The 22879-nt window shown below is 54.4% G+C and overlaps 8 protein-coding genes across 8 annotated transcripts; 4 read left to right on the top strand and 4 right to left on the bottom strand.

Annotated features, from left to right (window-relative positions):
• Window positions 1–1472: 1472 nt before the first annotated feature.
• On the top strand, window positions 1473–2957 carry LTHEOB_2676 (Diguanylate cyclase YegE; the record flags this gene model as incomplete). Its single annotated transcript, XM_035511514.1, has 1 exon — window positions 1473–2957. The coding sequence occupies one exon, from the start codon at window positions 1473–1475 to the stop codon at window positions 2955–2957; it is 1485 nt and encodes a 494-aa protein (XP_035363402.1).
• Window positions 2958–4801: 1844 nt separating this feature from the next.
• On the top strand, window positions 4802–6998 carry LTHEOB_2677 (Acyl- oxidase protein; the record flags this gene model as incomplete). Its single annotated transcript, XM_035511515.1, has 3 exons — window positions 4802–5012; window positions 5068–6132; window positions 6412–6998. 3 exons carry the CDS (start codon window positions 4802–4804, stop codon window positions 6996–6998), a joined length of 1863 nt encoding a protein of 620 aa, XP_035363403.1.
• Window positions 6999–7665: 667 nt separating this feature from the next.
• On the bottom strand, window positions 7666–8289 carry LTHEOB_2678 (uncharacterized protein; the record flags this gene model as incomplete). The annotated part of the gene is made up of 1 exon (XM_035511516.1): window positions 7666–8289. The coding sequence occupies one exon, from the start codon at window positions 8287–8289 to the stop codon at window positions 7666–7668; it is 624 nt and encodes a 207-aa protein (XP_035363404.1).
• Window positions 8290–8943: 654 nt separating this feature from the next.
• LTHEOB_2679 (Chemotaxis protein) lies at window positions 8944–9375 on the bottom strand (the record flags this gene model as incomplete). The annotated part of the gene is made up of 1 exon (XM_035511517.1): window positions 8944–9375. The coding sequence occupies one exon, from the start codon at window positions 9373–9375 to the stop codon at window positions 8944–8946; it is 432 nt and encodes a 143-aa protein (XP_035363405.1).
• A 1822-nt stretch (window positions 9376–11197) lies between these two features.
• On the top strand, window positions 11198–12618 carry LTHEOB_2680 (Extracellular GDSL-like lipase/acylhydrolase; the record flags this gene model as incomplete). Its single annotated transcript, XM_035511519.1, has 4 exons — window positions 11198–11228; window positions 11288–11582; window positions 11777–11887; window positions 11952–12618. The coding sequence occupies 4 exons, from the start codon at window positions 11198–11200 to the stop codon at window positions 12616–12618; spliced, it is 1104 nt and encodes a 367-aa protein (XP_035363406.1).
• An 887-nt stretch (window positions 12619–13505) lies between these two features.
• On the bottom strand, window positions 13506–15253 carry LTHEOB_2681 (Glycoside hydrolase family 79; the record flags this gene model as incomplete). The annotated part of the gene is made up of 3 exons (XM_035511520.1): window positions 13506–14530; window positions 14648–15003; window positions 15060–15253. 3 exons carry the CDS (start codon window positions 15251–15253, stop codon window positions 13506–13508), a joined length of 1575 nt encoding a protein of 524 aa, XP_035363407.1.
• A 5392-nt stretch (window positions 15254–20645) lies between these two features.
• Window positions 20646–21476, bottom strand: LTHEOB_2682 (U1 snrnp complex component protein; the record flags this gene model as incomplete). The annotated part of the gene is made up of 2 exons (XM_035511521.1): window positions 20646–21190; window positions 21266–21476. The coding sequence occupies 2 exons, from the start codon at window positions 21474–21476 to the stop codon at window positions 20646–20648; spliced, it is 756 nt and encodes a 251-aa protein (XP_035363408.1).
• Window positions 21477–21924: 448 nt separating this feature from the next.
• Window positions 21925–22814, top strand: LTHEOB_2683 (uncharacterized protein; the record flags this gene model as incomplete). The annotated part of the gene is made up of 2 exons (XM_035511522.1): window positions 21925–22059; window positions 22272–22814. The coding sequence occupies 2 exons, from the start codon at window positions 21925–21927 to the stop codon at window positions 22812–22814; spliced, it is 678 nt and encodes a 225-aa protein (XP_035363409.1).
• Between the last annotated feature and the right edge of the window lie 65 nt (window positions 22815–22879).

Genomic DNA, 22879 nt, shown 5'->3' on the forward strand with positions numbered 1-22879 from the left:
CAAGATCGACACTCTTCTAGAGGAGTGCGATTGCAAAAAACCGATATTCCATGGCACGAAGACTTTTCGCAGGAAACATGCGTCTGCGGCATACGACTCGCCGGGGTCGAAAAATATCTTCGTAGAGCTACTTCTCATTGCGCAAGATAATGTCAGTGGAGAAAATGTGTATCTTGTTCTCGGGCGATCTCCAACAGTCCATGGAGCACATGTGCGTCTTGGGATATTGCGCGTCTTGGAGCGGATAATGAAAGCGTTTCACGCTGGAGAGCTTACCAGAACCTATTGTGGTGACTATAATATAGCTCTTTACCGTGTTTTATGTCTCCATTATCTTTCTCTGGTTTCGTTGAACGTTCATGATTTGAAACGTGGAAAGAGCTCCTAAAGACTTATCTCCAGTAGATATTTTGCAAACTCTTGACTGTACATAGCGTGAACTCGACGACATCCTAGATAATCCATTCCTTGCTAAACATCATGTGTATGACTTCTTGACCGTTCCCCGGGACCATACCCGATGGGCTTTTCGTTACGATCGAACTCGCCCCAAACGGACAAGATTGCTGTTGCACTGCCGCGATGCAGGGGAATCTCGATGAAGAGATGCGGATACGGTAGAGATAGGGAGCACTTGTGGTTTTCGCATATGCTGAGGTTTGCGGCATGGGCGTTATTTGAGATTTTGTTATCGGATAGGTCCATCGCGATCGGTGGTGCGCAACGCTAGAGACGCGATGAGAATGCGTTCAACACTCTATCCCCGCATCCGGCCAATGTTATAGGAAGGAAAAAAAGACAAGCTTGAGAAGCCGGCTAGAGCCAATTCAATGAGGGGCGCGCGACCCATGGATTGATTTGTTCTGAGCGAGGGAGCAGAGAAGTGCGGGGTACGTGAGCCTTCTATATATGACCCCCAACCCCCTGCTAAAATGCTGGGCCAAACACATCTCACATGCCACCCCTGCGTCCAAGGGCAAGCGAAGACGATTTATCTATATTTCACAACCAATAAAGGCAGCGCCTTCAGATATCCCAGATATGAGAATTTCATACATGTCGTCCTAGAGATTCCACCAGGATTTCCTCGACCGAGATAAAAGTTTTGTAGCGGTAGCTCAATGTGTTTAGTAGGGCCTGTCTCATCTGTTATGTTCTCCAGATCTTGGGCAATAGCTACTGACTTTTGGCATAGTGTCCAGTGACGCCAGTCATCAAAGTAATGATCTTGACGGAGTATCTGGCGGATTCCATGATATTCGCCCCTCTTTGTTTGTAATTTGCTGGTTTTTAGCGACTAGCAGCTTTTATACTCTATACTCCCTGAAGATAATATTCCATGGATCATTCTGCGCATTCTTCAGATCCTTTGGGAAAAAGCATAGGTACTGAGGGTGGAAAAGACGGGTCTTGGATCCTACGACTATCACGCAAAAGAGGCTTGGATTCTGCGGGAGTTGGCGCAATCGGCCATGGCCAACGAGTGCTTATACCAGGTCATGGTCCAGAATATTCCGCACAGCGCCATCCTCGTATTCGACCACAACATGCGCTACGAGTTGGCCGAAGGCAGCGCCATCCAAGAGCTGACAGGGCATGGCAGCAGCTTCTACATAGGCAAGCTGGCGCAAGAGGTGGCCAGCTTCGCCAACCGCGTACTTATCGAGAAAAACTTCCGTGCGGCACTCCAGGGCGAAACTCGCGATCAAGACGTGCGGATCGGCGCGCAGTTTGCAGCCTTGCACACAGCGCCCATCCGCGGCGAGAACGGCGCCATCGTACGCGGAATGGCGTTCTTATACAACATCACGGCACGCAAGCAGCTCGAAGCCAAACTGCTAGCGCAAACCGAACATCTCGAACTGCTCTCACAGATTAGCGACGAAGTGAACAAAGCCAGCAGCCTGCGCGAAGCTCTCGCCCGCTTACTGCAACTGCTGGGCGCGCGCTGGAACTACGCCGTAGGCCACGTGCTTCTGCGCAAGGACGACAGCGAGGCCGGCGAGCTGGAGTCGACGGATCTGTGGTGGACATCGGATGGGGGGGCGCGCTTCGAGCCTTTCAAGCAAGCCATCGAACAGATGGGCTTCGCCCCCGGAAAAGGGTACTTACCAGACCACGTCTTCCAAGCTCGCAACAAGCCGTCGACCTGGTCCGTCGTCGGCTTCCAGAAAGACCCCACCGCACTCGTCCGCGCCGCCGCCGCAGCGTGCGGCTTGTGCAGCGCATCCGTCTTCCCGGTGCTCGCGGGCGCCGACAACGAAGTCACCGCCGTACTCGAGTTCTTCAGCACTACTCTCTCCTCCTCCTCCGCCGCCGCAGACCCACCACCGCACCCGCCGTCTCTCATCGCCTCCGTCATGCAATCCATCACCCCGCACCTCACCCGCGTTATCGAGCGCGAGCGCCACGCCGCCCTCTCCACCACCGACGACCTCACCCACCTCCACAACCGCCGCGGCTTCCTCGCCCTCGCCCGCCACCACCTCGCATCCGCCGAGCGCACCCGCAAACCGCTGCTCCTCCTCTTCGCGGACCTGGACGGCCTGAAGCACGTCAACGACACGTACGGCCACGCAGCGGGCGACGGCCTCATCGCCGAGGCGGGGAGGGTGTTGAGAGAGGCGTTTCGCGCGTCCGACATAGTGGCGCGGTTGGGGGGCGATGAGTTTGCGGTGCTGATGCCGGAGACGGATGTTGGTGGGAGTGGGGCGGTGTTGGGGCGGTTGAGGGCGGGGGTGGAGGAGGCGAATGGCAGGAACGACGGAGGAGGAGGAGCTGGAGGAGGAGGAGGAGGAGGAGGGGAAAAGAGGTACAAGCTCGAGTTGAGTTTGGGGTTGACGAGCTTTGATCCCGAGAGGCCAGAGACGCTCGACGGCTTGCTCGATCGCGCTGATGCGTTGATGTACGAAGATAAACGGGCAAGGAAGCGCGGCAGGGATGGTGGAGCGCGCTGAAGCGATTATCCTGCCGGTTGCGCGGGCTTTGTGCAAGTGGGTCTGCAGTAACGTCGATTCTTAATGTCCGAATTTGACAACCTGGCTGGACGTCGTCAATGCGGACCCGTCAAACAAGCAGTTCTCGAAAATCGGCCCAGCAATGCAATATGATATAGGCAGATACGAAGAAAGGATGCCCTTTAAGGAAGCCACGATGATGAATCATTTGTGAATTCTACTAAGCCATGATAGACTCCAAAAGGAATGAATCTTGGGATTATCCTGGTGAAAAACGGCAGTCTAATTATGTGTGGAGTGGAAGCTATTGTCTAGAGATTTCTTCATGGTCATTCAGTCTACACGAACGTCAGGACATGTGCTCCAAATACTCACTGTTGGCACGGCAACTTTCTGAAAGGTCAGCCGACTGAAACTGAACACCTGCTACATTTCCATATCTCGTGCAATATTTTTTTTCACTGGAAATTCTTGACCCAGTGTTCAGTGACGTGTTCTGATCATTTGGCAAGAAAGCAAAATCACTGAGGGAGGGAAGACAGGGGTTGAGTGTCTTAAATCCTACGGTTCCCACCTACACTAATATCGCGCAACGAACGACAGAATTTCGACGTGACGCGATAGGCGCGACGGCCGGTCACGCTACGCATTAGACCATAAGATGGGTGATGTGGATTACGATGTTCTAAATTGCGCAAGTAGCATGTGGCCACGTCGATTCAAAAGTCGAGGCTGAAGACAGGCTGGCTGCCAGCTCTCACCGATACACCCAGTTTTCCCCTTTTCGGCTAGTTACATGACTGACTAGAAGATGATCGAAAAAGGCCTAAGGATTTTCGGGCTATGGCGGAGGCGGATCAAAACGCCACTCGCGATTGACCGGCTCGGTTCGGGACGGCGATCGCGCGGCCGGCCCGATACGTTGACCTACCAGAGTTCAGGGTTGTTGGACCCTTATTGCAACCCCCGGCTAAAAGTTAATGGAAATCAATCTTTTCTTATTAACGCATATCTAGAAGCCAAGTATGACTGCTGCTTGGCTTTGGAGGAAACGTAATTTAGCACTGTCTGATGTTTTAATACAGCGAGAACGGACGTTGACGTCACTTCTACTATACATCTGCAGTCTTCTGTAGAAGGCTATTTCTCTAGACACACCTCTCTCATGTTTCCTAGCACATTTACATCTAAAAGCCATTCGCAATCCTTGTTTCGTTCCTTGAAAATGGTATGGAGCGGTAAGGAGGACTCGCTATGGTCCTGTGATAAAACGCAGTAATGGAGCATCCATCTTGTTGTAGAACTTCATAGAAGGATACGCAGGGAGTGTCTAGAACTTTGCATATCAACGACTGATGGTGTTAAACAATTTACGGGGTTGTGGTTCCTTTGCGCCGGTTGAGGGCAAAATACACTAGCGACTCATTAGCGGCAATCATTGATGTTTGCTTTCCCAACACCGCCTTGCTTTGGTCCATGCGTCTCAAAGGTGGCATCTAGCGGCCCTGTGTGATACCGCTAATCTCGTATCAGGGCGCTACATGGCTCATGACGCCCGGTGTTTGTGGCGTTGATCTTGGTGTTTCTTTATCTTTCAGCTCATGAAATCACACCGTACAACCGACTGCCCCTTCATGTCCTACACCGCCATGAAGAAAATCAATAGATGAAGCTGATCTCTTTGTCCAGTTGACCGCCAGACGCTAAAGCTAGGCTGAAGACATGTGACGATCCCAACAACACTACCTTCATGTGGCAGGGGCAGCATCAGAGTACTTAAGAGGATATGCACTGTGCCATGTAGCGCGTCTTCACTTTCTCCGAAAGCTCTAATTTCTAACACCATGTCGATCGTTGAGCAGCTCCCCCAGTTGCAGCAAACCCAAATCCCCTTTACGGGGTCACTTTCTGTGAATACCATAGAACCTGCCGCGTTGTCAACCGCCGAGTACCTTCTTCAGTTGGAACCATTTCAAATCCCGGTCACGGCCTTCGCCTCACCAGAGGAGACCAAGAATGCATACGACCAAGCTCGCCTGCTCTGCAGGCATTTCAGTACGTTTCGCCTGACCCCCCCAAACGCCATGGCCAACTACTAAAACACCCCCAGACCTCAGCATCCACGACATCAAAAACCTGACACCCCGCTTCTGGTCCTTCCACACCTCGCGCATCCACGTCCAAACCTGCGCCGCCTCGACCCTCCTCAGCATCCACTGGAACCTCTGCATCGGCACCCTCGCCCACTACACCTCCTCCAACCGCCGTCCGGACCTCCACCCGCTCCTCGCCCGCCTCCTCCGCTTCGACCAGATCGGCCAATTCCTGCTGACCGAAATGGGCCACGGCCTCGACGCCGCGCACCTCGAAACCACCGCCACTTTGCAGTCTGATGGCAGCTTCTCGCTGCACACGCCGCGCATGGCCGCCGCCAAGTTCATGCCGCCGACGACGCCGGAGGCGGGCGTCGCCGCCGGCGCCGTCGTCTTCGCGCGGCTGGTCGTGGGGGGAGAAGACCGCGGCGTGCGGCCGTTCTGGGTCGAGCTGCACGACGGCACGTGTATGGCCGAGGGCGTGACGTCGATCAAGCTGCCGCGAAGGGCGGGCGCGGCGGCGGTCGATCACGCGGTGACGGTGTTTACGCACAAGCGGCTGCCGCCGGGTGCGATGCTGGACAACAGTGATGGGGTGGCGGCAGCGTTCGCGCGGCCGGAGAATCCGAAGAAGCATTTTTTGGGATTGCTGCACCGCGTCGCCGTCGGCACCATGTCGCTGACGATGAAGTACGCCGCGGACCTGAGGCAGGCGGCGTATATCGCGGGGCGGTACTCGCAGCGAAGGACGGTGACGGGGCCGAAGGGGCAGAAGGTGCGGATTATCGAGTTCCGCACGCAGCAGCGGCCGATTCTGCATGCGTTGGCGCAGGCGGCGGTGTTTGAGGCGGGGGCGAAGTATTGTGCGGAGCTGTTCACGAAGGCGAAGGATCATCGTGTGAAGCATGGTGTGGCGGCCGCGTTCAAGGCGGGCGTGACGTGCATGGCGCAGGAGTCGCTGGTGCAGCTGGCGGACCGGTGCGGCGCGCAGGGCTTGTTCGAGCACAATGGCATTGTGAGGGCGCAGATGGATATGCGCGGGAATTCGATTGCTGAGGGCGATGTGTTGGCGTTGAGTATTCGTAAGTGCTTCCTTCCAGCAACACTTCGCCGTTTCTCCACTACGAGGGATTGCAGGAGGTGTCAACCTTTGGCGTCTTGCGTAGAAGGCTATGGTCTTCATTTTCGGATGGTCAAGCCCTGTGTCCGGACGTATTTACGCCACATCTACATCCGGCCACAGGCTCTCCAACCATCCACAGCCCGCACCTCCTCCCCTCTCCGCTCCCCTCCCCATCCACACAACCCACGAAACCGTCTCCCCACAAAAGAAAACCGCCACTAACATCCCACACCTACAGGCCTAACATCCGAGCTCCTCCTCGGCCGCTACTCGCTGCCCCCCTCGCCCCACCCCGACTCGCTCCCATCCCTCTACTCCGCCGGCCTCCTCGCCGAAGCCGCCGCCATCGCCGCCGAAATCATGTCAACCCCTTCCCCCTCCGACAGCACCTCCTCCTCCTCCTCCCACCGCTCCGCCCGCTTCAACGCCTCCATCCTCCCCCTCGCCCAACCCCTCGTCGAAGCCCTGGGCTGGCGCCTCGTCCACGACGGCGCCGCCGCTCCCGGCAGCGGCGTCGACCCCGACCTGCTCGCGCTGTTCGAGGCGGGCGTGGCGGTCAGGGGAGCGAGTTGGTTCGTCGAGAACGGCGTCGAGGGGTGCGAGAGTAGGCGGGCGATCATGGCGCGGGAGGAGCGGGCGATTGATAGGCTGGTGGGCAGGTTGGATGGGTTGTTGGGGGGGTTGGGAGTGGAGGGGTATTTGAGGGGGAGGGTGCCGATACTGGGGGAGGGGGAGTGGGAGGGGTTTGTGGGGGGGTTGCCGAGGTTTGAGGGTGGTGGGAGTGGGAGTGGGAGTGTGAGGAGGAGGGGGGAGGCGAGGCTTTGAGGGGGTGTTTGATGGTTTTTTTTGTAGCGCTTTGAGCACGGTGTTTGGGTTGATATTTGGCGGATGGAGCCATTGGATGCTGCGGACTTATTTTCGCCTACTTAATCTATGCCTACGAGTACTGTGGTCTGTTTGCTGCGTCTGGTCCGGAAAAGGCACGGCAATGTTGTGTCTGTGTGAATGGAAAATCAGAGAGGGGAGACGCGATTCTCTTTTGAAGTGTGACTATCAACGGTCAACGTGACATCTCTACCTATCATTTCAGACGTTCCATATTCCATTCTTCTCTAACTCATTTCAATCCCAGGAAGCTGTCGCCGTCTCACTCCTTTGTTCAATTGAGTGGAAGCACCTAGGTAATACAGCTTGTTGCGTACGTCAGTCACACAAAGCGGGCGATTGAAAGAGATACGAAAAGAAAATGTCTAGTCTTTTTTGTGTCTAGCTACCATGTATCGCGGATTCTGCCCATTTCCTGTATAGCTACATTTCCTAAAAAGTCAGGAAATGGATGCTGTGAGCCAGATGAGCGCATCTTTCCCCCAAAAGCTTTTACTGCGCTTTGTTGCTCCCTTGGAGCTCTTCATGACGTGGAGCAACTTGGCCCAGCGAATTTCCTTTCAAGTTATCCCATCTCACGACAATTCCGTCAGCCACCACAGTTTTCTCACTCTTCTTCTTCTCTGAGCTTAGATGGCTTGAACAACTTCAACAGTCTCGCCGCATTGTCCCTCAGTTGCGCCGACTCCTTCTCTACCATATCTCCAAGAGCCTCCGCCTTCTGGGCCAACTTCTCGATCTTGTCAATCTCCGATTTGTATGGGTGCGCATGCTGGATCGGCTCGTTTGACTCTCCCTCGAAACTTCCAGTCTGTTGTTGGTGGGGTATATTGATGATCGGGCTGCGAATAAACCAGCCAGGAGTTGTGAACGTTGTCGCGAGAGTAGTGTCACCATTCGGCTCGTATCTGACGCTGACAGCCTGAAGCATGGCGTAAGATAAGAAGCCGTCACTATCGAGGAAGGTTGCTGTGATGGTAAGAGTGCTGTCAGGCAAGTAGCTGATGCTGACGGCATGGAGCGTGGCGCAGACGCTATCGTGGTCCCATTCGATGATGTAGCCGTCAGGAGTGGATAGGATGGCCTTGATAGCACAACCATAGAGCTCGTAAGCGGCGCTGACGGTGCTAAGCTTGGCATCGTCGATATAGTTGCTCATACGCATCTTCGTCTCCTTGCGCTTGTTGCGGTTTCTGTGGCGGTTGCGCTTATCCTGGGAAGGTGGACACATGCTGTCGCAACGGGTGTGGTGGAGGTGATGCGACGCAAGCTCAAAGGTATGAAGCGGAGTGTGCAGCGGTGGAGATGTCTGGCTGCTGTCGTAGATTGGCGCTGTACTTATCCGCGCTGCTCGAAGTGAGGCGCAGGCGTGTTGGCGGGTGACGTGGGTTTGGTCATGTGCGACAGGCTCCACAGGCTTGCCCTTGGTGACTTTGGAGTTGCAACGGGGTGAGATATTGTGGCCGAGCGGAGGTAGACTTCTCGCGCGGGAGGGGAAAGGTTTTGAACGGCTGAATACCTAGGCAAGTGCTTAAAACGCGTGACAGGTGAGCCCACGTGGATCGGGATAGAACGGACCGGGCACGTCGCGCCGCCGCAGCGCATACACAACCACTAAGTAGGCCTGCGGTAGATTGTCGGCGCTGAATATAAGAAAGGCCAGTATTAATATCTCAAGTGTGCACATGTCGGCGCTACGTTTGAAACGGGGCGCGTTCAGGAACCTGATTGGACATGCGTTCTTTTTCCTTCTCTAGAATTTGCTCATTGTTCCCTCTTGCTCCCTCAGGGCTTTCCACAATGAAAAGCAATTTCTCCAAGTGCATTTCCTTCCCAAACAAATCTATCTCACGGAACCAAGGCATTTTGTTAACTATCTTCTCTTTCAAACACCAGGCAACTTCGTAAGCTCCAACAATTCCGCGGCCGTCTCGTTCAATTGCCATGACATCTCCTCCAACATATCCGCCATCTCACCCGCCATCTCCGTCATCTCCCCGAGCGCCTTCGCCTGCGCGATCAACTCCGCCATCTTCTCCACGATCTCCCGCTTGCGTGGGTGCGCATCGTGCTCCTGCTCGGGTGGCTCGTCGTCGGCGCTTCCCGTCTGCTGCTGAGCAGGCGCGTTGATGCCCGGGCTGATGATGTAGCCGAGGGTGGTGGAGAGGGTGGTCGCGATGGAAGTGCCGCCGTCGGACCCGTATCGGATGCTGACGGCGTGAAGGATGGCCTTGGTGCTGCCTTCGCCCTTGCGCATTGTGTTCTCTGCAAATTCTTTCTCGCATTTGATGCGCTTTTGCTCGGAAGGAGAGTGCATGTTGCAGCAGCCGGGGTGGAGGTGAGGCGGTATTGGCTGGGCGGTATGAGTCGGGACGTGCTGAGGTGGTCCGGTCTGGCTGCTGTCGCGGATTTTGCGCTTTGCTGGTGCTCAGACTGAGAAAGACTGTGTGTGAGATGCTCCTCGGGATTGCGCTTGGTGATTTTGGGATTCCAAACGAGAGAAAGTGGGAAAGTGCGGTCGAGTAAGGTCAGACTGGTTTCATGGGAGAAGTACTATGTAGAGTAGTCGGACGGGCAAGTGGTTCGGACACGTGATAGGTGATGCCGTCGGGATAGAACGGACGATGATTGGCCGCAACATAGCTTACACCTGTCGCTAGGCATACACTGCGGGAGATCATCGGCGGTAGATATAAGAAGCTCTGTATCAGGGTACCAAGTCCGTATAGGTAATACTGCGTTTAAAGCAGGGCGCGCTCAGGAACCTAATGGGACATGCGTGGCTTTATTTCACTCAGAATAGAGATTGAATGTGAACAGAGATACTAACGTAATAAGTATGTATCTTCAAAATATACACCTAGCTTAGCTGTTGCAAGCAAAGATTGGAACGAGATCCTGTTTCTCACCAACGCCCCTCCTGCTCAAGACTCCATTGTGTGAGTTGCTGCCGAACTTGTTTTGCCTGCTTCTTATACTCGTTTACTAATACTTAGAATATCAGTTCAGACATAAATAAATCTTTCTTATAATCCGTTTGCACGCTTTACATTCATTCCCAATCTATCCGCTCCTGCTTTAAAGTCACAGGCAATTTCATCAACCTCATCAGCCGACTTTTATAACTGCGATTCTTTCCATTCGGCTTTTCTGCAATACCTGGTGCGAATATAATGCTCCTACATAGGTAAGCTCGATGATGTCACTTCTCCTGTAATTTACAGCTCCACTGCACTATCATGCCGTGTGCGGCGGCTGTCGTGCGAAGGCTTTTCTGCCTAAAGCAACGGCGGACTCACATAGGTTTACGTGCTTCCATCCTACTCTGAGCTTGAAGATCTCTTCCTTTTTCGTCGCGTATTACCACAAAAATGTAATCCAAAGCTTGGCTTCGACGTGTCGAATCAGCTCAGTACTGTCTCGTGGAAATTGTGACAAATACTGTAATTCGTAGGTAATTCGTCGGATAACGGCATCATCAGGCTTTGCAGATGAACCGCACAATACATGCAACATCTACAAAGGCCGCCCATGTTGTGGAGAGCTCGGCCGACCGTCAAAGCCCGAAAAGCTGAGATTTACTGCCGTACATCTAGTTCTGGATGCATCCGTTTCCCCGAGTACGCAAGCGATACGTTCCGGACAACCGTCACCGTGGCGAACGTTACGTTCCGCGCCTAAATAGCGCTCAATGGTTTCCTAAAGAGGCAAGGCAACCCCGCCACAGATCCCGAAGCGGACATCGGCAATAATGAACCCTACTCTACTTCCGGTGAATGATTGTACCGAGCACACTCTATACTTCCGTTTCAAGTTTTCGGCAACTTGAGTCCATAGTCCATCCACAGAAGAAAAGTACTATCGAATTCTTTTAACTGTATGCGCACTGATGGAGGACGCATTAGGTTTTTGATGATGATGGTTTCTTCTCCGCGTAAGGACAAATTTATAAGACATCAGCCCCTCAGCCTTGCAGTAATGCAGCGTACCTTGCAGGGGAACCGCCAACATGATGTGGCCTCACCCACTCCTTCTCATCTTTCTTTGCTTGTTAAGCATTCGATTTGCCCACGTGTTGTCCATTCCTTTAGCAAGAGATCGGAGTCACTGGGTGACGTCATGGGCTGCCGCACAGCAAAATGCCATTGACGACCACGTACCATCGGGAGAGTTTGTTCGTGAATCTTCAACATTGCTCTTATTTCAGTCCTAACGAGTGCAGGATGCAGATGGCCGGGTATTCAAGAATACTACTCTACGCCAGGACGTGCACGTTTCTCTCGGCGGCTCAAAACTTCGCCTCAAAATCTCCAATTCATTCAATGAAAATGACCTATCCATCACGGCCGTCACAGTTGCTTTCCCCGACGACTCAAGAATTGGGGGTTCAGCCATCAAACCCGACACGGTGCACACTGTGACTTTTTCCGGGGAAGAGTCCGTCACCGTTCCTCCCAACGGCTTAGAAACCTCTGACCCCATCGATCTCTCTGTGGACAACGACTCCAACCTGACAGTGTCAATGTACTTCAAGGACGGCCAGGAGGGGCGGGAGCCTTCGATGCATTCATCGAGCTACACAACCTCCTGGCTGACCCTTGGCAACGCCGTAAAGGCCAAAGACTTCACAGACAAATCCAAAAAGAGCACCAATAGCTGGCAAGTCTCAGATTTTCCCCCCGTATCAGAGCCCATCCCACTGACCTCCCTTCTTGCAGGTTCTACCTCTCCGCCGTCGACGTCCTAGCCCCCTATGCCGCATCCACCCTCGTCATAATCGGCGACAGCATCACAGACGGCAAGGGCAGCACGCTGAACGGAAACAACAGGTCAGCCAAAATCCCCCCTCCCTCTCCCCAAAAGCAAAACAAACCCCACTAAACCGTCCCACAGATGGCCAGACCAACTCTTCCCGATCCTCCAATCCGCGCCCTCCACCAACACCCTCGCCATCGCCAACCGCGGCATCGACGGCAACCGCGTGCTCCGCAACGGCGTCGGCCCGCGCGCCCTCGACCGCTTCGGCAGCGACGTCGGCGCCACGTCCAGCGTCGGCGCGCTGCTCATCTACGAGGGCATCAACGACATCCGGTCCTCCTCCTCTTCCTCCAACGACTCCGACGACTCCGACGACCCAAACACGACCAACAACACCGCCACCGCCCTCATCCGCGCCTACACGCAGCTGCTCGACCGCGCGCGCGCGCACGACGTCCCGCGCGTCTACATCGCGACGCTGGCGCCGTTCGGCGGGACGGAAGGGTGGAACGACGCGCAGGAGGCGGCGCGGCAGCGGGTGAATCGGTGGATAAGGCGGAACGAAGCGGGGTTCGATGCGGTGGTGGATTTTGATGCGGTGCTGCGTGGCGGGAAGAAGGGAGGGATGGCAGGGACGGGGCCGAGGATGGGGATGCAGGGGGCAGCAGGAGCAGGGCAGAAGGGGACGGCGGGGCAGGCGCTGAGGCCCGGGTATAGTAGTGATAAGTTGCATCCGAATGTGGCGGGGTATGAGGCGATGGCGCGGGCGGTGGCGGGGGAGGCGTTTGGGTTGGGTTGGTGATCTTTTTTTTTTTCTTGTCAGGTTTGGTGTTTTTTGTTGGCGCGGCGGAGGGGGGCCGAACGCTGTTTTGGAGGTGGGGTATATTTGGTGTGATCATAGTATGTACTTCTAGAATACAGAGCTCTTGATTCCATAGGATCTCCGTCTGTAGTGCTTCGCATATCGTAACACACTTCCTGAGATGATAGACATCCATCCAGGCCAGTCATTCCCATGGCTTGTCTCCCCTCCGGCAAGGGTCGGAACACAGCGTGGAAATCGGTAAGCAAAGTCTTTGATCGGCGACTGACATTCTTGGCGTCTGCATACTCCTGCGGGCCGAGAGTGGGTCGGCGTTCGTTGCCACGCGGGAGAATGCTGATCCATATGCAGCTGATGTGGCGCAAGATGCAATCAAGAGGGGAAATGCAAGCTGCATATGCACGCACGGCACGTGGCGCATGGGTGATCGCGCCGTTCCTGGAACCTCCCTGCGGCCAAGTTTCCTGAAATAGACTGAATCGGTTGGTTGATGACCGAGCTGCGCGTCTTGGGCCTGTCACTTCACGAAAACGCAACTGTTCCTGCATCTACTCATTCATATCGAATGCAAGCATCAGAATAGGTCACCTGCTATTATTATTCAGCCTTAAATGTTTGATATGACCCTCTAGGGATGATTTTAGGTATCAATCCTCACTCGCGCCAAGAAGCCTCTCACTGTACAACAAGCTTGTTTAGATCAAATCATGACTTGACGAAAGAATTTTGGGCAGAGCTCTGAGTAAATCAATTCTTGAAAGTATGAAGTCCAGCTAAAAGAGCGACAGTACGTGTAAAGAAACAACAAGTCCGAAAGTTCTCTGCACACGACCTGAGCAGGAAGACAAGCCGCATCACCTCCCTTCTCACAAAGTGACCAACACCGCCTCCCCCGCACCAACACGGACCTCTCCATCTTTCACCGCCTCCACCTCCTCTTCACCAGCAAGCTTGCCATCATCATCGACGCTACGTCCCGCATACGTAACGCCCGTCTTGACCTCGACGCCGGGAGCAGTCAACCGACGCACCTCAGCGCCATCCCAATCGACATCTTCGGGCAGCTTGAAGACCGTATACACCCTCTCCTCCTCTTCCTGCGTCGAGTTGAACATCTCGAGGTTAACCACCGCCACGGACCTCAGCTCCGCCCCTTCATAAACACCGTACGCCGTCTGCCTCGTCTCGTTCAAAATACTCACAACCTGCAAATCGACACCACCACCACCACCGGAACCACCACCACTCCCCCCCAGCGCCTGCGCCGCGAACAAGTTCCCATAATACAACGGCTTCGCGTACGGCGCCGTACCGTTGATCGTCGTCGGCTGCCACGGCGCATAGCGATACACACTCCCGCTGTGGAAGTACAGCCGCCCCAACCCCTTCAAGCCCGCGATATACAACACATAATCCACCGCCCACAGCGCGGCCCCAAACACATCCGACACGCCCGCCGTCCCCTGACACGAAATGCTATTCGTCTCGCCCAGCGCGTACGGCACGCCCAACTCGCTCGTCTGCGCCCCCAGCGCCTCGTGCCAGTACGCCAGCGACGTCATGTGGTGGTGGTCGAGCAGGTTATCTCGCAGCGTCGGCACGGGGGCCCCCGCGCAGTTGGCGCCCATGTAGTCGTGGTCGGCGACGGAGCGGAGCATGGGGGAGTCGCCCATGCCGAGGCGGATCGTGTTGGCGACGTTCCAGGTTGTGCTGTTGGCGAGGTGTTGGGCGCGGGGCGCGACGTACGCGCAGCCTTGGAAATAGGGCGTGTCGGACGAGTGGCCGGGTTGGGCGCGGATGCCGTCGCGGACGGCTTCGGAGTATGTGATCCATTCGGAGATGTAGTCGTAGATGGTCCAGTTGTCCGGGCGGCGGGAGGAGCTGGCCCAGCCTGGGGTGGGGGGGAAACGAAGGTTAGCCGGGTGAGGCAGTGTTTGGGTTGGGAGGAGGAGGGGGAGGAAGGTGTGGTGCTGAGGGTGAGGAAGGGGGAGGGAGGTGGTGGACTTACCGTTCACTTCGTTCCCGATCTCGTACGCGTAGAGGCTGTCGCCCATGGCGAGCCAGGCTGGAATCGCCTGCTCGACCGTGTTGTTCAGGCCCCACTCGCCCTCGTAGAAGTTGAGGCCGTAGATGTATTTGGTGCCCTTTGGGAACTGCTGGAACGACTCGAACCAGTCAGGCCCCGTCGACAGACGGCTCGGCTGGTCGTCCCACGGATTCGTGAATGTCTGGTTCAGTGCGACCGTTTGGTTGGAGTAGTACACGTTGCGGTTCTGCGTCGTGCCCCCGACCCGGATGTATGGGTACGCGCCTGCGAGCGTTCCGAGGTTCTCGAGCATCTGGATCGAGTACTCGTTTGGGTGGCTGGTCATTGTCAGCTTGGCGGATTCGTTTGCTCGAAATTCGAATTGATGGCTTACGAGTTGTTGCCGGCGTAGTCGAGCATGTAATTGAACTCGATTGAGTAGGATTGGAAGGATGCATCAACAACGTTGTGGTCATCGGGCGGAGCAGATGGAGCTTCAAGGACAATGACTTCGTCCTCGGTCTGCCGAGGAAGCACTGCGGCAGAAACCGAGAGAACGAGACTGAAGAAGGCCGCGGAGGACGGCATGTTGGCAATTGCTCGAGTAAGGCTTGAGACTGGAGTGCTTCGGAACAGTATAGCTTTTGGACTTTATATACATTTTCCTCAACTTAATTCCTTGTTTATTTTACTTTTTTGTGGGAGCTGCAAGGCCCGATCGGTTCCATTTGTACCGAAGACCGGATGTCGTGGGGCCCATGGGGAAGTACATGTACGGATCTGCAACATCCCTGAAGCCCCGCCCCCGGGGAATGCCACCAATCGCGCTGAAGCACGCAATGAAAATCCGGGGAAAGGGAAGTAACGCAATCATTATTGATGGCGATCTCAGCGGGATTATCTTATATTGTCGGCCTTGGCATGCCCTTCAGATGCCGTGTCTCAAAGACCGTGGCCGAAGCAAAAATGTTGTACCCATTGATAGGACACTCAAGTAACCGTGAAAGTATGGCAGGACTCTTGACAGTAATATTGGATAAATACCCTGGTATTGTACCGTGTTTTGTTGCATTCGCCATGTAATATTTCGCCTTGCTGGACCGCATAGATACTACAGAGGGGTGCTGCAGCCGGTGGCTAGCGCGAAGAACAGCAGGGCTCTAGAATATAGTATAACTATGCCCCAGCTCTGCTTTAGAAAAATTAACATATATAGGTAGTTGCAGCTATCGTCAGACGTGTACGTAGAATTCTTAATTCTACATTCTCGTCCGGATGATAGCTCCAGCTACCTATGATATGAGCAAAAAACGAATCTACGTTAGCCATCGGCGACAGGAGGGGACTATAAGCATGGGGAACTCACACGGGGAGACGATTTAAGAAACATTGCAGCACAATGTTAAACGAGCGTGGATAGGAATTTAAATCAAGTAAATGTAAATTTGTTTGCTTAGTCTACTACTAATGTCGAGTCCTTACTTGTTCGAAAGATGCCGTATTGCAAATAAAGATGCTCACTGCTTGTTTATGTGGGAACAGTTGACAACTAGCGCATAAGAGGCGAGAATATGATGGTGAACGTCAGGTAAACACAACTCACGCTATTTGACAATGAACGAATCCTCTTAGAGAAAAAAAAGAAAAAAAAGAACACAGTATCACCCGCTAGTGAAGCTGAATACACTCATCCTACACCATCAAACGCCACAGAAACACCTTGAAAAGAAAGGGCTACTGCACTACTATCGAAGGCGAATTTTTCTCTGCGTCTTCCGTACGAGGTCTTGCGCAGGTACAAATCCCCAATGAGCAGAGTGTCTCTCCAGAGATTCTTTAATGTAAGGAGCCCCGGGACCCCACACCAATTGTCCGTCCAGAGATTCTGCAGCTCCAAGGTTAATGCTCCCAATGCGTTCAGCCAAATCACCTATCTCCTCAACTAACAAAACTGGTGGGGGTGAATGCTGTATAGAATGGCGCAGAAGAATCCCGGTGTAGTATTTGCCTCGAAATTGTTCGAAACTCTCGTGGTCGACTCCCTGACTTGCGATGGTCAAAAGTTCCGTATCACAAAAAACATGTGTTCCATCATTCAACTCCACCTCGGCGCGAATTTTCGGGACTGGTTCGTTGGAAGACGACAGTCTCACGTCGAAAGTCCATGAATCAAGACAGATGAACTGCGAAATCCTGTCCGGCTGTTCCCTTAGATATGGCTGCCTTGCAAAATCGTCCAAAGACAAAACAGCACCACTTTGCACTTCTAGTGAAACATTGCTACCTTGACCACTATACCAACCTGAAGATGGGTACTCGACTTCACCGATCCATCCCGTCCAGGACCAGCTTGGGAAACCGGGTCTTCTTTGAAATGAATGAGAGGACGTTTCGCTTTTCTTCCAAGAAAGTCCGTAAAGAAATGTGTCTCGACAAGACTCATCTTTAGGATCCTTCGGATTTCGCCTTGCAGTCGCGCTCAGCATTGGTACTCCCCATATATGGTATATTGGGCGTTTTGCTCGCTCAAACATTCGAAAGACGGCCCAAAACGCATCGAGCACGTCGGACGGTTCGGTGAGATTTCTAGACGAATATTCGCGGATGAGGGACGTCAATTCCGGTAATCCAGCCTCGCCGCAAAATGGAAAGGAAACACGTCGAACTTGGTCATGTGCTCTTAAGTACCGCCGCTGTAGATGGTGGACTTGGGGCGGTTGGCCTTCAGACCCGTAATAGTCTGAGTTAGAAGCGCAGGAGAAATATGCTTCTCTGTTCGTGAACACAAGGCGCCGACTTGACAGCAACCTTTCTTGAAACGTCCACCCTCTTGTATTCCACGTCGATTTGGAAAGTCTCGAAAACGCCTCGTTCTGGGGCTCTAACAGTAAGTGGCGGCCGACTTTAAAGCAACGTTGTCCTTCACGGGGGGTGCTGCTGACTCCAGGAATTCCATAGTCGGCGTTGTCCCCAGCGGCCGCGATTATCGTAACCTCTGCATTATGGTAGATACGGTCCATCTGCTGTATGTATACTATCTTATTCGGATCGTTTTGGTCGATGCATAGTTGGTCGACCCAAAGATAGTTGTAGCCAAGTTCGACAGTAACAATCGCGGCGTCTTCGATCGTTTGAGGTAGTCTCTCCTTGGTACAAGTTACTCCTCCCCAGACATAGCTTAATGCAACGTATTTTACTCCAGGGCAAGCATATTCTACTTGACGAGTAGTACAGTTGAAAACCCGAAGCATGTCAGCAGGAGTCATTTTTCTTGCTCTGCAAAGGTCGCCATGTTCGCTTGTGCAACAAGAAAGGTATTCTTTAAATTCCTGGAAGTCGATGGCATGAGGCGTCTTGGGCCACTGGGACTCTCCTAATGTGCAAGGAGCGTGCTTGATCGTGTATAAGCCACAAACGGAGCTAGAGCGATGATCTCGGAGGACTCTTTGAAAGCTTCGTCTAGAAGGATCCGCCACCCAGTAGCCTCGCCAACCACCTGGATACACCATCATAGATGAGCAGAAAGTGCAATCTGGATCCATTCGAGACATGTCGAAAGAGAGTTCAAGATGGCCGTCCTCCTGGTCAAAAAAGGTGCCGAGATCAAGAGCCTCGCATCTTGAGCAGAGGTAGGAACTATCCAGATCGCCGGATGGAGAGGGCGCTACGAGATCTCTCCAGTCATCTATGTCCTTCGTGAACCAGGTGTCGAGGTCTGCTTTCGATTTGATCCAAGTAGTATCGTCCAGGTCCTGGTTGCGATGGCCTTGCAGCATGGAGCTAATCGTTTCTGAGGAGCTGCCCTCTGACGAGATGGAAGAAAGTCGTGAACTTTCATCAAGATCCGCAGTTTGGAGTGGATCCTGAGGTACAAGAGCCATCTGATCTTCTGGGGCGAAAGTGCGCACGGTGCGATGCGCCGTATAAGCCGATTCCCCCATGGCTATCGGAATCGAAAGGTTGAAAGCTCCGTATAGAACAGACAGGCGTGCAAGAGTAATTCCCCCAGGTAACAATCCAAGCCCACTGGGAGACTCGTGCACGGCAAAATGGGAGGTCTGGGAGATCCTCAGGAATCAAAGCTTTTGTATGTACGAGATAATGGATTGTAGAATAAATTGGCTTGAGTCGAGGAGGCCAGAAATGATGCGATGAAAGTGATGTGGTAGATACGGGAAACGTCCGTTTGTATGGGGCAGGCTTTGGAAAAGGGGATTCAAACATGCGACTGTGGCTTAGCGCCCAGTCAGCTAAGGTTGCAGCGAAAGAGGTGGGGCAATGCGATAAAGTAGCCAATCGTAGAACTGTACGTAGCTCGGCAATATTAGCCTACGTAAATCGTTATCAACTGTGGCACAATGTGGATGAATGATCGTATTGTGGATTCACTGAATGAGCGGCGCATGGACTCACAGGGCGCCCAACCGGGTAGTGCCTTGATATCCTACTTAGCTAGCTAAGTTATCCACAAATCCACTATAGCGTATAGTAGAATATAAACTCTAGGATATAGGAGCTTTGTAAAGCTAAAAGCTCGTACGGGACGAAGGCGCCGTGGAGGCTTGAGAGTTCAATAAATAAAAGAGCCGTACGATTAGAGATCTTTTTAAATATCCATTTGAAAAATTGTAAATTGCATTATACTGCGAGGACAGCAACCAACCTCTGACTGGAGCCCTCCTTTTATTCCTAAATCTCAGCCGCCCCAATCCGTCATACTCCACTCCGCGCCCTTCCGCGTCAGCAATGACCAGATCCAAAAACGACCCAGCCTCCCTCCAACCACGTCAAAAGATGACGTTCCCCCATCCACCACACTGCCAACCCACTCTCTCAACATACTCCTCAAAGAAACCGTCCTCGCACATGCTCCGCTCCGCGTTTGCGTGACACCAAATCCCCCACGTATCCACCCCTTACACGCACCACGACACATCCGCTCCCTCCCCATGACAACCTCCCCGAGTCACCTGTCCTCCACACCATGAAAGAAAATACCCAACATCGCGCAGCTGAGCGATGCGCGCCTTTTCTTTATCTGCGGGAAGTATAAAAACCCATTTCTCTGTCTCGGTCCGCAGCAAGTCCACTACCACACCACCGACAATCTACTCTTAAAGAAACATCCCGCGACCGCTGCAAAGAAAACAAGCCAGACGAACACAGCAACAAGAAGAGAAGAAAAACGAAAAACATGAACTACATACCAAGCTGCAGCCGCATCGGCAGGCATGCCTACCACAGCCATGCCGTTTGCTTGACGCGGCACTTCCGTGGGTGGGCGCGCGAGCATTACTGTCGATGCTGAGAGCACGCAGAAGGCGCGGTGCGGACTGCTCTGATGCACGCAGGGGCGGCTAGAAGATGGCTGCTCCTCACGCCTGGGTACGCCTGGGCGATGGGCCTGAAAGCTTCATGCCAGACACTGATGATACTGTCAAAAACCACCGGCTGGGAACAGCTAGGCAGAACCCAAGGTGGTCTACAGAAAGGGATGGAGATGAAGTGAATGGATGGAGTACTTTACATACTCTCACAATACCATTCTCTCTTTCGGCCCACATTTGCATAATTCATGATTCAGTGAAGTCCGCTGCTTAACGCTTGCTTGATTGATGCATTAGAATCGAAGTGAATACTTCTTCGAGTGTATTTGTATAACCCGACTGACAACTCGCTGCTACTAACGTATCTCACACGAGGGGAATCATACTTATCACGAGAAACTCATCTTTTCGCATACCCTCAAACGCTGTCTGCCAGAACGACAGTAAGCCAATGCCCATACTTGATTACGCAGAGTCCTGAATACCTACTTTCAGCCTGGTCTCGGCCAAGCTCAAGAAGCCCATATCTTGACTTATCGCTTTTGATGTCGGAACCCTAGCCCGTTCGAAATTAAACGCCATAGAACACCACCCACCCAGCCCATCATCAATCCAACCAAATCTCTCTCAAGCTCGTCTTTAACCCCTTACTTTCAAACACCAGGCGGGCCACCAGCTCCGGGAGGCGGCGCCATACCAGGGGGCGGCTGGAACGCGCCGGGCGGCGGCACGGGGCTAGCACCCGACGCAGCAGGTGGGATGCCGCCGGGCGGGAACGAGAAGTTCGGCGGCATGCCCGGCGGGGGCATACCAGGCGGCGGGAAAGGCAGGCCGGCCGGCGGCGAGCCGGAGGAGCCAGGCGGCGCGGCGCCACCAGCTGCGGTCGGGGGGAAGGGCGGCGGGAAAGGAAGAGAGCCGGGCGCGCCTGGCGGAGGGGCACCGGGAGCTCCAGGGGGCGGTATGGCGAAGTTCGGGGGCATGTTCGGAGGCATGCCGCGACCGCCGGGGGCTGTCGTGTTGTGCGAGCGGTTAGAAGTGGTGTTTGAGGAGCCGTAGCGATGGTAGTCGCCGCGACGATTGTCTTGGTTGTGGTTGTAGTGGTGATGGTTCTGATCATGGTGGTGATAGTAGTGTTGGTCGTGAGACTTACGTGCTCCTGGGGCGCCTGGCATGCCGAATGGAGGTGGAGGCATGCCGCCTATGATCATCCTGTCGCATCAGCATCCTGCTGCTCTTTTCCGAATGTACAAGTCCGACTAGATCGTGGACGCACCAGGGAAGCCGAAGGGCGGGGGAGGACCGAAGCCACCGGGGCCGCCTAGAGCAGCGTGCTGAAGCATAGGGTTCGCTTGACCCTCAGCGGCGTAAGAAGAGGTGATGGAGTCGATGACGCTCTGGGCCTTCTCGTGGCCAATCTGCTGATAGTACTCGACGACGTTGCGCAGATGATTACGACCGTTGTTGTGAGCCTTGCGCACGCTCATCGAGTCGTGCGTAAGGTACACATCGCAGTAATCGCCTAGAGGGTGAGGCGCGTGTTAGCGGAGGGTCAAGCGGCGCGATGCGGAGGTTTTGCGGAGACCTACAAAAGAGTGGATACAGAGTCAGTAAGCATGCGAGGAGAATCGGACAGGGGAAAACTTATATTTCGGCATGGTTGCGACTCAACGACGGTGGGGTGGTCTAGAGAATGAAGGTGAGGCTCGGAGGAGCGAAGGCGGCGAGCTCGCGTTGAAGTTCGCGATAGGATGCCGCGAGCAGCTCGCCAAGGCCGGGGTTCAGCCGCGCTATCGATAAAGCTCGGCCATGACTTCCAGCCTTCGCGAGCGGCCGCCAGCCCAGCCACCGCGTGCTTCTGGCTCCGAACCTAAAGTCCACCAGCGCGTCTTCTTCGCCTCGTGGCATGCTGTTGCTCTTCACCACACCACCAACATGCCCTCCAACGCCGCTCAGCAGAACATCTGGAAGCAGATGAACTACACCCCTCCGCGCGGGCCCTGCAACCACAAGGAGTCTCTCTTATCTCCCAAATGCCCTTGTCTGCGCTTTATGCTACACCCGCTAAAGGTACACTCGACCAGCCCCGCCCCGCCTCAACGTGGAATCTTTGCGTCTTTCACCCAACGCTTCCTCCATGAACTTCCCCGAAAGCAACCACCCTATTCCAAAGCTGCCCCCACCCAAACTCTCCCTCGAGCCCAGACCTCCGATACCAACATACATTTAGCCCCACAACCACAACACCTCCCCCAAACTAACACATCTCCTCCCTCCCTCAGGTCACATCCTCCTTCTCCTGCGACGGCTGCGGCCACCACGCCTCCTTCCACAACATGGCCTCCCCCGCCGACGACGCCGTCATTGCGCGCTGGACCTCCGAGCAGCCCACCAGCACCACCCCAGCCGAGCCTGCGCCGCGCTCCCGCAAACGGCCGCGCCGCGCCCTCCTCGAAGCCGGCCCGTCCGTCACCAACGGCAGCGTCGTCTCCGCCCCTTCCGCCTCCGCCCCCAGCCCCACCGAGGCCGAGACCGACGCCTTCGACGCGTCGTTCCTGTTCAGCGAGGACGTGGAGTGGGTGGGGAACGGCGGGAGCAGTGAAGCTGGGGGCAGCAGCAGTAGGATGGCACAGCGGCAGGGCAGCAAGACGTGGGGCGATCGGTTCAGCAGCTGGAGCTTCGGGCGCGCTGCGGCTGAGGAGCCGGTCAAGACGCCGCCGAAGCGCCAGGATACTACGAAGAGGAAAAAGAGTGGACGGCAGCAGCCACGGCACATACGGGATGAAGAGGATGAGGTGAGGAGTGAGATTGTGGATCTGGACTGAAGAGGCCGTGCCGTGACTCGGGGAGAGAGGGGCTGATATCGAGGTGTGAGATTGAGTTGGAGTCT

Source organism: Lasiodiplodia theobromae, assembly GCF_012971845.1.
Source record: "Lasiodiplodia theobromae strain AM2As chromosome Unknown scaffold_7, whole genome shotgun sequence".
In the NCBI taxonomy this organism is placed as follows: domain Eukaryota; kingdom Fungi; phylum Ascomycota; class Dothideomycetes; order Botryosphaeriales; family Botryosphaeriaceae; genus Lasiodiplodia; species Lasiodiplodia theobromae.